Source organism: Odontesthes bonariensis, chromosome 24, assembly GCF_027942865.1.
Source record: "Odontesthes bonariensis isolate fOdoBon6 chromosome 24, fOdoBon6.hap1, whole genome shotgun sequence".
NCBI classification, from domain to species: Eukaryota; Metazoa; Chordata; class Actinopteri; order Atheriniformes; family Atherinopsidae; genus Odontesthes; species Odontesthes bonariensis.
The window spans coordinates 5,913,091-5,929,741 of record NC_134529.1 but is presented as its reverse complement, the minus strand read 5'-3'; the positions used below and the strand labels follow the sequence as shown (position 1 = coordinate 5,929,741).

At 43.7% G+C, this 16,651-nt stretch overlaps 1 protein-coding gene across 19 annotated transcripts in view; it reads right to left on the bottom strand.

The window, feature by feature from the left end:
* Window positions 1–16,651, bottom strand: part of afdna (afadin, adherens junction formation factor a) — a 104,852-nt gene that overhangs the window by 42,713 nt on the left and 45,488 nt on the right. For 13 of the 19 annotated variants that reach the window (XM_075458713.1, XM_075458719.1, XM_075458721.1 and 10 more), the window contains 9 exons: window positions 16,121–16,368; window positions 12,261–12,330; window positions 11,047–11,117; window positions 10,893–10,960; window positions 7,505–7,710; window positions 5,711–5,731; window positions 1,988–2,133; window positions 583–677; window positions 230–495 (listed from right to left, as the gene is read on the bottom strand). In XM_075458713.1, the coding sequence (XP_075314828.1) occupies window positions 230–495; window positions 583–677; window positions 1,988–2,133; window positions 5,711–5,731; window positions 7,505–7,710; window positions 10,893–10,960; window positions 11,047–11,117; window positions 12,261–12,330; window positions 16,121–16,368 (1,191 nt within the window). The remainder of the gene's footprint in view (window positions 1–229; window positions 496–582; window positions 678–1,987; window positions 2,134–5,710; window positions 5,732–7,504; window positions 7,711–10,892; window positions 10,961–11,046; window positions 11,118–12,260; window positions 12,331–16,120; window positions 16,369–16,651) is intronic. The other 6 variants (XM_075458716.1, XM_075458728.1, XM_075458731.1 and 3 more) reach the window with 1 other exon arrangement.

Here is a 16,651-nt window from a genome sequence, read left to right as displayed (position 1 = left end):
ATATACTTGGGTAAGAATTAGATTTTTTTCCAGTGCAAGCACTTTTTAAGGCGCGTATATGTTCAAAAATGTCCAAAAAGAACTGATGAATGTAGGTAATAAGACCTATAAAAGGCTGGTGTGTCAGGTGTACTTCAGGCACCGTTAAACGGGTAAACATCAACACAAACAAAGCTTTAAGCGGTATTAAACACCCACGAATGTCCCACACTGATCCTCGTCGTCTTACCTGCACAATTCGACTGAGGTGGCAGTCGGCGGCGAGCTCCAGGCCCTGCTTCTCCGCCCAGGCCTCGATGTGGCTGAGCTGCTGTCGGAGGATGGCGCCCCAGTAGTGGCAGCACAGCCCCGAGTCCGTGTCCGTCACCAGCTTGTTGAACAGCCACATGTTGATGAAGTGGAAGAGCTGCGAGAACAGCTGGATGGTCAGAGCGGCGTTCACCCGACACCGCCGCAGCAGGGACATGGCGCCCGTCAGCGTGTGCAGCACGTCCTCTGGAAGAGCGAGAGCAGAGCGGTTTGTGGGCGCCTGAAACTCAACTCCACCCGGTCCCTTAGAGGCCTTTAACAACTCCACGTTACCTATCTTGGGTCTCTGTGGATTGTGCTCCTCGGGGTCATCCAGGAAGGCGGGCATGTAGTTGTTCAGGTCGGCCTGCAGACAGTGGACCAGGTACCTGCGCCAGGAAATCACAGCTCATTAATCACAGCAGCTGGACTTCTAACCGGTTCCACCAAACAACGTTACATCACCCAAACTCTGGCTCCCTTTGAGATGTCCCTGATCCCTTTTAAAAGCCAAATCACAGCCTCAGATACTCAGACGGGGCCTCGTAAGCCTCGTAGAATCAGTTACTTTCTTTTAAATAACTCCTTTTTATAGATTAAAGACTTTATTTATGAACTTTGAGCGTTTTTTAACATCCTAAACTTTTATTCCCGTTAATAGTCTTTTCCTTAACTGGTAATTGTTTGGCTCACGGTTTCCTCCAACAGTTAAAGAACTTCGTACGGCCAGTTTTTAAAAGCTGCTGCATAAATAAAGTTATTATTATTAATAATACCAAGAATATAACAAGCGTCGCTCATCCAGTCCTCTGACACTCCCACCGACACGTTTGCACTGTGTGAGACGAGCTTCAGTAAGTCACGGGCTGTGTTCAAAACCGCATAGACATACTCATCGATCAGACAGTATGCAGAGCGTTTACCCACAATGCATTTCGCTCCTGCCCGAGCCGAAATCAGCCGGCCTGAAGCTGATTTTCCTTAAGCTCTAAACTCTGTAAACTTTAGCAACATTGGAAACATTTTCAGGTGAGAAAGTAGTCGTTTAGATCCCCAACGTGTTGAAAACCTGACAAAATACCGGCTGTTTACAATTTTGTTCCCACGAATTCGGCGCTACTAAAGCTAGCCGCAGTGAGCAACGCACTTCCTGTTATTTTCACAAAATAAAATACCCGTTGCCTTTTATCATAGGGAAAGCCATTACGATACAATTGGTGCTTTTGATTTGAAAACAGGAAGTGAACCTACCCTCGTTGTAGCTAGCTTGAAACTGCTGTTTTGACAGGAAATGACGATCGGCGACGTCACGTTACGTTGCATCTTGGGTAGTTTGAGTATGAGTAGTAACCTCATGATGCATACCCAACATTTCGGAGAATCTAGTATGCATCCGGGAACTTCTTGCTTACTCAAACTCGCATTCTAACTCAAAAGGTTAGTAGGAGTAGTAGGAGTAGTATGCGGTTTCGAACACAGCCGTGATAACAGAGTTTAATTCGGACGATTTAAATCAATTTTGGGTGAAAATCTGAAAAAGCATCACCTTTTATGTCTTCGATCGAACCCAAAGTGCAGCAGTGACACGTATGATTCTCTTCCGAGTGCATTTCTCTCACATTTTTATTTACAAATCAAAGATTTTAGGCCCTTTAAAGCTGCGATATTTAATCTCCCGCCCCTCCACACAAAGACTGACTTGAAGGCCATCTGGACCAGGTGGGCGAGGATGTCCTGGGCGTCCAGCGTGACGCGGCTCAGGTCTCGGTCCTGCTTGACGAAGTTGAGCAGCTCGGAGGCGTTGGCCATCCAGAAAGCCAGCGCTCCTGCGATGTTCTTCTGCTTCTGTAAACGCACCAATCCGGCAGCCACGCACACGCACCAGACAGACAAAAAGAAAAAGACATAAAGATGGTGTTTTTAGAGCAGCAGGATGCAGAAGGTGTTAAAAAAGAAGTAAGGGAGACAGAGGGGTTTCTGTTTGAGTGGCAGCCAGAAGGAGCAGTTGTTACTTCAGGGATAGACTCATGCCACGCCCACCCCTCCCTCCAAGCCAAACCGGTGTGGAGGAGAAAGAGCGTCCATCAAACCTCTCCTTTTCCCTCCCACACACACACACACACACATCTCCAGTCCTCAGGTCGTCAGACACAGACCTGCTGCTGCGACAGGTTTTTACTCTTTTAAGTTGAAACTTTTTCACGCTGCAAGCAACTGAACCAGAGACGAGGAGAACACCGTTCCATCCTACGAAATGGGATTTATTTCAACAGCAATGTACAAAAGAGCCAATAAAATCTACTTCATTTTGGTCACTATTGATATTAATCTCTAAAGTTATGCTATTAAAGTATACTTAAAGTAGTTTTCTCGTTAAAAGCAGTTAAACCGTCATGTTATGAGACATTTGACCAGAGGTGGGTAGTAACGAGTTACATTTACTTGAGTAAGTTTGAAAAAATTATACTTCTAGGAGTAGTTTTAAATCTCTATACTTTTTACTTTTCCTTGAGTAGATGTGTGCAGCAGAAACTGTCCTCTTACTCCGCTACATTAGGCTACAATGAGCTGGTTACTTTTCTTCTTACCTCTTTGGTATTCTACGCCTCATTATTTTTATCCCCCGCGTACGCCTCATTTTAATGTTTTATTCTGACAGAGAGAGAGACTTCCGCCAAAGGCTCTACCACCTGACTGTGTTCCACCAATCAGACGCAGCCGTGCAGTCTGGTCACGTGACCATACTCAATCTCAGCGGCGGGACGGGTTAGCTTTAGCATTAGCAGTCGTAGCAAACAAACAAAGAAACAGATGAAAAATGTCAGAACCAACGGTGGGAAATGAAGACGCAGACGAGGCCTCATACTGAAAGCATGTTTACCTTACAAAGAGTGAGAAACAGCAGCTACATTATGTGTCTTCTGTGTCAACCAAAACAAACGCACATTTCAGCAGAAACTCAACATCTAACTTGAGGAAACATGTAGCGCTAAGTTTCCTAAACTCGTTTTTTAGGTTACATATGGGTTACATATGTTTTAAACATTTCCTAAGTTCCTTTTATTTTTTTATTGAAGTACTTGAATTTACCTGGATTATTTTTAATTTAAGCTATTTTGTAATTAATTAATTCATTTTAATTTATTTGATCAATTGGATGAACTCTAATTTGCCTAAAGATGATTATTTAGTATTTTTGTCTGTCTGATTGAATGTTTGTGTTAACAAATAAATCAGACGTTACTCAACAGTTACTCAGTACTTGAGTAGTTTTTTCACCGAGCACTTTTTTTACTCTTATTTGGATGATAACTTTTTACTTTTACTTGAGTACAATTTTTGGCTACTCTACCCACCTCTGCATTTGAGCCGGAACAAAAACCTTCTATGGTGGCCTTTTACGGAGCTTTTTACCCTCCAAAATACATCTGAAACTATAAAACTCTTAAACTCTGAAGGAATTTACAGTAAAAAGGCTCAAATGTGGGACTATTTCTTGGCCGTTCAGAGCAGATAATATAGCTTAATACCGCCTGATTTGGGCGTTAAGGTGGACTTTAGCCCTTGTTTCCAGTTTCCCCATCAACAAACCCGGTTGCTTGCAGAGAGAACAACACGCCATCCTCTGATCTACGGTTTAAAATGGCGTCTCTGTGGACGACAGCGCTCTGTGTCTGAGGAGCCGATTGGCTCAAAGCTCCGCCTCCCGCACTCATCTATCCCCGCCTTGAAGAAACGGAACACAAATCAAACAGAACAATGGAAAGAAAAAAACAACACAACCCTTCATTCAGAAACAGCCACAGAATGAGAGATGGAGCATCCAAAACAAAACGCTGGTTTGACGCACAGATGGATGGTTTCGGACACGTTAAACGAAATTCCAAACAGACAAAACGAAGCAGAGGAGGTCAGAGGGACGCGACTTGTCTCTCATCCACGCTGTCGAGAAGGAGAAGCAAGACGTGATGTCACACAAAAATGGATGGCAGAGTTAAAGATGGAAGAGAGAGGTTGTTTTTTTTTGGTTTTAGGGGTTTTTCTTTTCTTTTTGGAGGTTTTTTTTTTATGTGCTTTTAGTACCAGGCAGGTCCAGGAAGCTGAATGGAATTAGTCAGGTTGATGTTGCTGTTGTTGCTTAGTTTTCCAGCTGTGGGCAGGACGTATGGTTACGGCTTTGTTTCACATTTCTGTTAGAATGGAGAGAAAGAAGCAGCAGCAACAATGATGGGCTGGTCAAAGAAAAAAAAACAAACAAAAGAAAAAAGCACAGAGAGGCAAGAAGAGAGAAGTTCAGGGAGAGAACAGCAGAGGGCCGACAAGGCTGGGCGATATGATTTCACATCAAAAAGGCTCAAATTTTACTGCATTTTACCGAGTAAATGTCATTTAATCTAAGGTGATATTCACAGGAAGTGTGTACAACTCAAACAATCAGATAGATGATGGATTAAAGGACAATTCCACCCTTTTACTGCCTGCAGCGAGGGCGCATCAAGCAGATTTTACCCTTCAACTAATCAGACGACAAACTGTCAGGATGCAGGCGTTTCGTTCTGCTTTCTGACGTCTTTAGGTTTAACCGAACCTCGATGGTCTTCAGGCTGCAGTGAGGCTCTTTAAGATGACTCTTCACTGGTTACCGGTTCATTTCAGAGCTCGTTTTTACAAACTTTTAGCCGTCGAGCAACTCTTTAAGCGTCCCCGGTTTCCCCAAACCGCAGCGGAATGGAGCTTCTTCTGTTTTTATGTTGGATTTTAACGTTCCGTTTCCTTTAAAAAGCAGCTTTTATAACAACTTTTCGGCTTTTCTGCCATCCTTTTACGTCTTTATTTCTCCATCGAAGCACTTTGCGACTTTTTTACCTGAGGAAGAAGCCATATAAACCCACTTAATTCACTTTCCATGAGAAATTGCCTGTATAAAATAAAGGGGAAGGGTGGCTGACTGGTTTACAGCATATTTTAGCCTATTTTAGTATTTATGAGTAAAGCAATGTGAGGGAAACCACTTTGGAATATACTGTTGCACTGTAATTTTGAGTTGGCATGTTTACACGTGAAATATGCAACAGACTTTTCCAAAACTAACCTCGTCTTTCCCAATTATTGTGCAAAAAAAACAACCTTCCGGGTATATTTTCCATGTTGACGTGTCTGCAATCCAACTGTTTGTGACACAAAAAGCTCATTTTTTCATTCCATAAACCTTCCTATAACGATCTAAAAATCCCCAATCACGCACATTTAGGGTCCTTTATTATGTGCTACTCTTTAGAAAACATCGTTAAAGGATGTTTTACCGCAATGTGCAACTAATTTAATTCACGTCGCCCACCCCCAAAGAGTTAGAGAGATAAGAGAGAAAGAGATAAAGGAGTCTTTAGCAGCCGTATCATGGTGTGCTGATGTGGTATCCTACCTGATCCCCTTCAGGAATCTCCTGGATGGAAGGAAGAGGAAGAGGAGGAGGAGGACACGTTTACAGGACAGAGAGAGAACATGTCAACAGCTACAGTATGGAAACACACAGCTATGTAAACACACACAGACAAACACTGGCTCACGTATGAGCGAGGGCTACATCTTCAACACGTTAATGAACTGATGGAAGTGAGCTGAAAGGGAAAGAAAAACGCCTGGAAAACTTTGGAGGAACCCTTTAATCCCAGGAGACAAACACATGATCCCAGCTGACATTAAATCTATAAACGCATTTAGGTTAAAGCAGATGGTCCTTTAATGTGGGACAGACTCGGATCCAAGTCCATTTACACCCTCACTGAAAGCTGTGCAGGTATGTTCAGGGTTCCCCAGACGCATGTAAATACCAGGTGTGAACAACATCTATGCGTTTAGGACCATCTGAATCCCTCAGAAACTTCAAACTTCCAATCACTGATAGATACGTTGAGGTTTTAATCAGCTTTGGACTTAAATACAGGACTAATAAGGTCAAATTCTGAGTGTAGAACCAACATAAATCGTGTCAAGTGGAGGTTATTAGATGCGTTGCCTAAATTATTGGCATAAAAACCAACTTATTACACTAAATGTAACAACTTTAAAAAGTATATAAGCTTTTCTTTTGGTTAAACTTCAGGATAAACTGTCTGTAGCATGCTGTGCGTGATGTGAGGACGCACACATCCTGCAGGATTTCTGTTCTTTTACCGTTCGAAATCATCCCTTCTTCCGATCACTGATAGAAACGTTGAGGTTTGACAGCTTTGGACTTAAATACTGGACTAATAAGGTCAAATTCTGAGTGTAGAACCAACATAAATCGTGTCAAGTGGAGGTTATCAGATGTGTTGCCTAAATTATTGGTGTAAAAACCAACTTATTACACTAAATGTAACAACTTTTAAAATTATATAAGCTTTTAAACTGTCTGTAGCATGCTGTACGTGATGTGAGGACGCACACATCCTGCAGCATTTCTGTTCTTTTACTGTTCGATATCATCCCTTCGAATTGTAGAAAGACACCCCAGATATGTCACCAAAACATCTGGATTAGTCCCTGGTGTCTGAGTGGTAATTCATCAGGAAATGTCCTTATTCTCGTCTTGTTTTTAATCTATTTTATGGACCTTTTCTGCTCTTTAAATAGTTCTGTTCCAGAGTCGGGTCTTTGGGAAAACAAGCTCGATCTGTCTTGAGGCGAGTTTGTGTCACTTCCTTCGGGAAGCAGATGTTTTGTGCCAAGATGTGAAACAAATCGGCTCAAAAAGTCCTTTATTCCAGCTGTCATCGGTCCTGTTAATGTCAGTGTGAGTGTGTTGTGTTGCACCGTGAACACGAAACTCGCAGCTCAAGTTCAGGAGCCCTGAAGATATTTCCCTGAAACTCTCTGAAAGTGAAACCCAACTCCACGCAGACTGAAATAGGTCACAGCGTGTGTGTGTTTGTGTGTTTTCTTTCATAACTCCACCGCATGCTGAAGGCGGGGAGAAGCTCGGTGTGAGCTAAACAAATAAAAGTCTGACTGCCGCAGGGTTTAAGAGCCTCAGGGAGCACGAACAGCACGAACATTTAGCACCGACGGGCACCAGAAGCACAGACTAACACAGAAAACAACAACAAATACACAGGCTGCAGTTTGTAAGAGGACATTTGATGGATGAAGAGAACGTTCATAAATAAACTAAAGAGATGAGGTGAAAATGGCTTCAAACCCTGAAAAAACACCCGAAGAAGAGAGCGTTACTGACCTGGATGACTCCTTCCATCATGCTCACCATCTTGTTGACGATGGCGATGACTTTGTGCGTCCGCTCCGACGGCGACATGTCGGGCCGGTAGCCGGGCGACAGCACGTAGCGGCAGGCCATGTACAGCACGTACGTGGGCGAGAGCTTGAAGTGGACCGTGGAGCTGTTGGTGTAGTTGATGATGGCGGAGAGGAAGGTGTCTTCAGCTGGAAGGAAACCGGAGGTCAGAATATCACACCGGAGTCAGAAAAAGAGCGGGTAAAGAAACGTCCACCAGCTGGTGTGAGGTGTTTGTGCTGATGTGCTGTGTTTGGTTTCCTCCAAACGTGCTGCTGTGCATCATGAGCAAACATCTCCACTTTGGTCTGGTCTGTCCAAAGGACATTGTTCCAGAAGTCTTGTGGTTTGTTCAGATGCAGCTTTGCAAACCTAAGCTGTGCTGCCATGTTCTTTTTAGAGAGAAGAGGCTTTCTCCTGCAGCCCTTCCACACAAGCCACACCTGTTCAGTCTGTTTCTAACTGTGCTGTGATGACCTTTAACCTTTAACATGCTGACTGAGGCCTGCAGAGTCTGAGATGTAGCTCTTGGGTTTCTGACCTTGGGGTGACCTTGCTGGGACGTCCACTCCTGGGAAGATTGACAGCTGTCCTGAATGTTTTCCACTTGTGAATAATCTTTCTCTCTGTAGAACGATGGACTCCAGATGGTTTGGAAACGGCCTTATAACCCTTCCCAGGTTGATGGGCAGCAACAGCTGCGTCTCTAACATCATTGCTGATGTCTTTCCTCCTTGGCATCGTGTTAGCACACACCTGAAACTTCTGTTTTTATAGAGGTGCTCACACTGACTGATCATGAGTTAGTCAGGTGTTTTTGATCAGCATTAACTGGCTGCTACTTACTTAACTTACTTAATATGGAAGCAGTGAGGTTCACTTAGTTCTTCCCGCCACTAGTTCTGTATTTTGTTCTAATATTTTATGTTCTGAGGTTGCGTTTCCTTCATTTCAGCACCTTTGGGCCCGTGTAGAACCTGAGAAAAGTTGATAAATAAGAGCGGACGTCCACCTGGCTGCTACTTACCTTCTTAAAGGGACAGTTCGCCTCTTTTAACATGAAGCTGTATGACATCCCATTAAAGATCATTTCTGAACATCTTCTTACCCCCTGCTGCGTCCTGTGAGCAGAGTTCCAGCCTCGTTTTGGTGTTGATGAAGGTAGTCCGGCTAGTTGGCTGGGGTTTAAAAAATAAAGCTTTTTGCTTCTCAAAACAATATGCGTTTAACAGAGTAATACATTTGCATCACAAAATCGTTCTCCAGGAAAAAGTCAGACCTCACAATCGCTTGGCCCTATTTTCTCTCCCTTCGTATCACTGCCTGCTGCCGCCCGCCGACAGCCGCACCTGTTACGGTGTTTGCTGCACGTTCTACAAAGCAGGCAGTGATATGAAGGCAGAGAAAATAGGGCCAAGAGATTGTGAGGTCTGACTTTTTTCCTGGAGAACGATTTTGTGATGCAAATGTATTACTCTGTTAAACGCATATTGTTTTGAGAAGCAAAAAGCTTTATTTTTTAAACTCCAGCCAACTAGCCGGACTACCTTCATCAACACCAAAACGAGGCTGGAACTCTGCTCACAGGACGCAGCAGGGGGTAAGAAGATGTTCAGAAATGATGTTGCTAATATGGGATGTCATACAGCTTCATGTCAAAAAAGAGGCGAACTATCCCTTTAATTCCTCTTGAAGCAGTGAAGGTTAACTTAGTTTTTGTTCTAAAAACGACAACAGTGTAACATCTCGTGTGTCGTTGCTCGTCTGAGGTCGAATTGATCCAGTTTTAAGTCGTGTTTTTTTAAAAATAAAACCGCAGAACTGAGAGAGACCGCGCCGTCTGTGTGTGGATCACATCTTTCAAACAGGAGTTGGCAGATACTAAATGGAAGTGATTAAACTTTGAGCTGCGACAAGCAGTTTGGATCCAAAGTGACTGTGGAGCTGCACATGGATCATGTGGGACGCTCCAGTGAAACCACACGCCTCGCTGTGGAAGGATTCTCTGGGAAGGTTTTGATGTCAAACTGGTTGCAGCTGCTCTTCAGCACCATCACTACACCCCCCCACCCCTCCTCTGCAAACCTGAAGATCAGAGCAGAGCGAGTATGAGGATATAAACGGTGCATGTGCGTCACTGGTTCCTCCCAGTGCACTGTGGGTAAACGACTCTCCGCCCTCCTAAGACCTGCCGAAACCCTCTTCTGCCTGGAAAAACAGATGAGCTCACGCCATGCCAAATATACAGGCACAGAAAGGCCCCGGGAAAGTCAACAAACACAAGTATTAGAAAGACGAAGAGATCAGAGCTACAAAGACTTTGGGAAACAAAAAGCTTCACCGTAGACTTCGTTTTAAGGTATTTTTAGCCGTTTGAAACTTCATTTTGATAAAGTGGACGACTAAAAACCAACACAGTTCAGTTTGAATTCATCTAACAAAAGACACAAAGCAGTCAGAAATCAGTCAGGAGAGGAGACGGCTTCTTTTAATTAGACCTTTAAACTGTGGAAAGTAGAGTCCTAATAAAGCCCGACTGACTGATTCTGCTTGGATATCAACGCTTTTTGATACTAAGGCTGAGCAATTTTATCGATATTTATTTACTTTTCAGAGGTAAAAGCTCTGAAAAGTAAAAGATAAGCTTCCGTTCGCGCCGTTTGAAATAAATTAAACAAATTTTCTCACAGCATCTTAGATTCATTTTGACTCTCTCTGTCCAATCAGAGCCATGTCTTGTGTAATTGATGCTTTCAGTTTGATTCATTCAATCCAAGTCAATGGAAGATGTCACTAAAATGTCACTGTCCCTTTAAAATCTTTTCAGAAAATGATGCAAGCCTATCAAATCGTATCGAATCGTGAGATTCGTGTATCGCTACAGCCCTATTTGATATTGTATGTTAAGTTTTGTCTTTACTCATCTCTCACATCAGTTTACTTTGTCAGTTTATGCATTTCTAAGGCAGGACAGACAATTAAGCTTCAATTCAAACAGTTATTTGGCTTTTTATCAACTTTAATTTGTTCACTTTTATCTCATCAGGCTACAGAATATAAACGTAAAGTCAAAGGTGTGACGGGAAGCTGTGCTTTAAAGATTTAATCCGATTCTCGCCAACTGAGCCGAACGCTGTGGAAAATAGTCGGATCAATGCCTCAAATTGAATGTGAAAATGGAAGCCATGGGAACTAATGAGCAGCTGCGCCGCGAGGAAACGTTTCCAGACTGTCTGCCGGCTGGAGGTTCGATAGTTTCCAGCCATCGACTGTGTCACCAACACGATGAGGGGAGGCAGACGGGGGCAGACGGAGGCAGAGAAATACTCACAGTTGTCTCTGAACTCGATGCCGGCGGGAAGAGAGATCTCCGTCCTCTCTGCTGAAATGTCCTGAGACCTGATGACACAAGTGAACACCATGAGAGGGGAGGCCAGAGCAGTGGGAGGAGTAAGGACGAGGCAGGGGGGTGAGGAGGGTCTGACCTGCTGTCCTGCTGCTCTCCTCTGATCATGGGTTTCACCATGCCTCGCTCCATCTCCAGCTTTCCTGAGCTCTGCACACAGAGGAATTCAGCTGCAGCAAAACTCACTTTTAAAACACATTAACTGACAGAAGATGAAACTAATTTCCCTAAAAATCTATCACTAACATCGCAGGACATCGTTAATTCAATTCTGTCCACCTATTCAATCTTTAGTTTGGTGGTCATAATGTTATGGCTCAATGGTAATGTCTGCAGCTGTTCCAATAAGTCCAATTTGTCAAACAACAGCATATTAAATGCTTCCGTTATTGTTTTATAAATGACTATAAAGAGGAAATAAGGAGGCAGAAAAAAGGAAACAAACGAGGTTGTAAAGTTTTCCTTATTAAGTTTGTCTTAAAAGAAACAGAAAAAACAGCATTTTACAATTAAAAGTAAAAAAAAAATCCAACATTTTATCAACTGATAAAGGATTCAGCACCTAAAGTTAAGACAAAGCATCCGTCAAAGTCTTTTTCTGGTCTTTAAAACATGACAGATTCACTGTGTTTGACTCACTTTTGTGTAAAGTAGCAGGAACTAAACATCACCTGTATAATCACTCTGTAAAGCAAGCAGTTACACACCACATGGATGAATAATTTACCATGAAAATGAAGAAAAACGACATCTAACGTGGATCATTAACTTTAATCTAACACGTTTAATAGATTAAAGAAGAAGTTTTGAAGCTTTTCTTATCAATTTTGTCTTAAAGAAACAAAAAAAGTTACATTTTTCCAACATTTTATCAACTGATAAAGGATTCCCCGCCTAAAGCATCCATCTAAGTCTTTTTCTGGTCTTTAAAACATGACAGATTCACTGTGTTTGTCTCACTTTTGTGTAAAGTAGCAGGAACGAAACATAACCTGTAAAGTAGGCAGTTACACACCACATGGATGAATAATTTTCCATGAAAATGAAGGAAAATTACATCTAATGTGGATCATTAACTTTAATCTAACATGTTTAATAGATTAAAGAAGAAGTTTTGAAGCTTTTCTTATCAATTTTGCCTCAAAGAAACAAAAAAAGTGACATTTTTCCAACATTTTACAGTTACACACCACATGGATGAATAATTTACCATGAAAATGAAGAAAAAAAGACATCTAACGTGGATCATAAACCCATAAAACGGGTGAGTCTGTGCATGATATCACTCGGTACCTTGCTGGTAGGCAGAGCAGCTCCACTGTGGACGTCCCCGTGAAGGTCGAAGGTGGTTTCTGGAACGCTGCTGCAGGCGACACAGACATTCAGCGGTTTAATCGAGGCCGACTTTTCATCACCGATAACGACAACAGCTCAGATTTAATCCAAACGAGCACACAAACACACACAAACCCAGACTTATCCAGCGCACCGTCGGGGAAGAACACGAATGACTCGCCAACATGTGCAGGAGGACAGTTTGCTTTGCGCACACGCTTGCGTAACCGTGTAATTACATGTGGAGCGGCCATGCCGGGGGTCCCGACTCGCAGCAAAGCCCGGACGCCGTGTTTGACATCTATCGAGTGTGACAGAAGTCAGTTTGAAGCGAGCGGCTCCTCCTTCTCACACCCTGTTTGACACAGCGGGGCGTCGATACAAAATAAACATTTTCACCGAGTTATTGACGGGGAGCTCTTTGTCACTCGCACAATAACCACCGGCAGCCAAAGTGGGTTAAACCATTCACAGCGTGACCCCACTCTTTATTCAAAGCACACTCCCAGAATTGATTTATTTACTGCTTTTTCACTGTTTTCGAATAGATAACTTCTGTATAAACCGTTTGCAGATGTGTTTTCAGCCTCTGAACAGATGCTTTCATCCCCAGAGCCAAAAGAGTGTCATCGCGACATGAAACACATCATCTTAAACAAACACTTTCATGTAAAGTGGGATTAAAAGACATCAAATATTTCAGATTTATTGGACTAAACAAATAATCAGAAGCCAGATCCCCCTCTTCTACACTCCTGTCTGAAGCTAAGTGCTAATGGTGGTCGTGACAAAGTTAAAAGGCGGCAGATTAAAGATCCGAAACTCATTCCTTGCAGGATCATCTCTGCATCTGCCAAAAAAACCTGGAGCCAAATAACCCTCGTCTTAAAAACTGCGAGTTTGGAGGGTAAAAGGCGGGAAAGGCAGCCCAGACTGCGGTGAGACGCAGCTTCCACGAAACGATGGCGGCTTTTAATCCACCTCGCAGACGTCTCAGACTCTATCAGAGAGCAGCACGGCTCCTCGTGTCCTGAAACGCTCCTCAACAGGACATCTGACGGGAGGACGATGGCTCCAATTCAAACACAATCTGAGTGGATTTCCTGTTTTTGTCACCATTTAGTAAAAGTTAAAGAAGCTGCACAATCCTGACACATCTCAGTCCTTCCCTCCGTCTTGTTCTGCTTGCTGTGGAAACACGCTAAGCAGGGTTTTCTCCTAAATTACACTTTCCAGCACCAGATTATAGAAAATTCCTCCCAACAGATTCCATGTTGGCCCAGATGGGCATGAAAGGGAAACCCAGGAGCAGAGACGCTGCTCTGGATGTCGGTGAGAGTTTCACCTTCTGGCTCAGCTCGGTTTCCCCCGTCACAAACAGGCAGGAGCCTCCCCCCGTAATATGTTTTCCAGCATCAAACCGCGGCCTCAGACTCGTAAATGCTGATTCACACTCAGCTGCTGGAGAACAAAAAAACCACAACCGGACCGCCTCTTCAACTCGGCTACGTCTTGGGATCCCGTCCTCGAACGTCACCAACAGAATCAGAGACTCAGCCACTAAAAGCTCGACTTTCATTTTCCATACCGGCTTTATCCTGATCGGCATCCCAGACGTCACACGGGACCCGTACCAGCTTTTATAACCAATTCACCTGCTTACACAGCGACTGTACGTCCAACCTTCACTCTTTCTGTGGCTTCAGAGTAACTTCAGACACCCAAATAAAAGCCGTGAAGCAGAGAAAAGGGGAAGGTTTTCATAATATGACCCCATAAAAGTGAAAACGTGCTTCCCAGAGTGAGAAACTGGGTGCTGAAGCCGTGAAAAAATACAGTAGAGGGAGCGTGAGTGGTACAAACTGTTGGCTTAACTAAAGATTATCATATCAGTGGAATTCAAACTGTGCTGGAAGTCCAGGATCATTCATTTGTTTACACAAATAACCCTTAATTATAATCACATGAAGCTGAAAAACCCAGAGAGAGCAGATATATATCTGTCAGATACGTAAGGTTAACCCCCAAACATCTGGTTCAGAGGGACTCAAACTGAAGCTTTCTGAGCCCAGAGGAACACAAAGTAAAACAAAGAAATAACACAAACTCACAGTAAATACTTAAGATCCTGTTTTAACAACCAGTTATTTACTTAAAGAGTAAAAGCACCAAAGTACGGCCGGACTGCAGTGTTTCCCCAACAGCTGGAGCTCCTCCAGGCCTGGAAAACCCTGCGGGACACACGGGACTGAATGTAAAACACCTCCCACAATCTGCCCCGATATTAAGGGAAAGAAAACTTTGCTTCAGCTCGGCACACCGGCTGATCTGACCGGCCAGCTTCTTCCTAATCAGAATCACCTGATGGGGAGTTTCTGGCTGGAATGTAAACACACCGTGAGACTTAAAAACTCCTGGAGGAACACGTGTGAGCTCACATTTAAATATACAGGGACCGGAACGCCTTAAATATTCTAATTTAAGAGGCTAAATCTGTGTTTATCCGGCCGGTCCCAAACCATAAACACAAAGTTATGCAGAATCACACATAAAGCTTAATGAGGGATGTTTACTTACAGCCTTCTCCGTCTTTCCAGCAGCGTTGGTCTCCTTAAAGAGCTAAACAATCCTCATTTCTGATCCTTCACTCACTCCAAACTTTCTCACACACTCGAGTCTCCAGCTCTTTTTTGTTGTGAATGCAGCCGGCGGGAGGCCACACCCAACAGCATGCTGATCAGATTAGAGGGCAGCCTGCCTGCCATAACCCTAGACCTCCGCTCTTCCTCTCATTTCCCCGTTCGCTCCATCCCTCCCAACAGCCTCGCCTCCATCTTTCCCTTCCGTTCATCTCTTGGTCCGCCTGCCAACTCCTAACCTCATCTTCTCCTCCCTTCATCAACGACGACACCCCGTTCTTTTTGTGCATGTTCACATATTTCAGAAAACTGAGGGTGAGGAGAGGAGATAGTGGGAAGAAAAAGGGTAAAAAAGAGGGTTTGAGGTTAAGCAGGGCCGGATTTTGCTATGGGCAATGTGGGCGACCGCCCAGGGCGCAAAAAAAAAAAAAAAGGGGGGGGGGTAGACTGATCCCAGGCCACACAACACAAACTGCTTCCAATCCAAATAAACTGTATTTCATTCCTAAAATGAGCATAGACCCATATATACCTTCATGTAATTAACTGGGTTATGTGAAAAATGTAAAATAAAAAAATCTGTGCAGTCATCTACGTGAATTTGTTTACGTCACGAGACTCCGGTTGATGAGCAAAAGGTAATAATGTGGAGTCATCATGGATCATCATCATGGTAAAAGACCAAAGAAGCCATCAGGTGCCCAGTTTAGAAAGAGAAGAAGAGGAGAAACGGGCAGAAGATAAAGGGATGCAGATTTCTGAGTGACGTAGGCTATAGGCTATCTGTTAGCCTCTTGCTAACATGTTGCTATTAGCCACGACTGTGTTTGATTTTTAGTTTTGCTGAATTAGAATTAGAATTGAGGCATCATGTCATGCAACTAATTTCACCCAAAGGCAACCTGGTCCAGTTTGTGTTTGCAACACAACAAGAAGTCCCGACTGTGGATTGTTTTTAAATAACTTAAATAACTTCTGATTCACAGTGACATGGCATTTTGTAAGCTACATGTGGTATCTTTTTGTACATTCTTGTTTTTAAGATTATATATGATAAAATAATACAAATATTTATAAATATGTTGTTGTGTTGGGATGGTTCGCCCAGGGCGTAAATCTAGCCAGGTTAAGCTGAGGTTAAGTTCCCAACAATGCACACGGCCTTCTCCTCGCGCTCACCCGGATTTGTGTCGGCTCCTCATCATGGCCGGCTCCCTCTTCCCTCCCTGGTCGAACATCGGGTCCACAAACTTGAAGACGTGGGTGGAGCCGAACTGCAGGGTGGAGCCGGACCGCAGCACCGTGGTCTCCGTGACGCGCTGCCCGTCGACGAAGGTGTCGGCGTCGGGGCCGTGCGGCGTCACCGTCACCATGCCTTCGCTGTGCGTGAGGTTGCAGTGGTGGGGCAGAATCCCCGGGCCGAGCAGCTGAGGAGGAAGGTTCAAACACGGGCAGCTTTAAAACAAACCGTGACAAAGAAAAGCCTCCAGTAACTGTTGCTCTTCTTTTAATCAAGAAAACATGACCTGGAAAGGTGAGAAGCATCGATTTTCTACCTTTTTCTCAGGTTTCTTTACTACAGCAAAGAAAGGGTCGTTAACAGTGACGTAGCCCACTTAGCTGCAGCAGCAGCGGAGCTAAAAAAACACCCCAAAACGCCTGAAATCTACTTCATCGGGAGTTTTATAGATAAAGAGAAGCAGAAGGAGG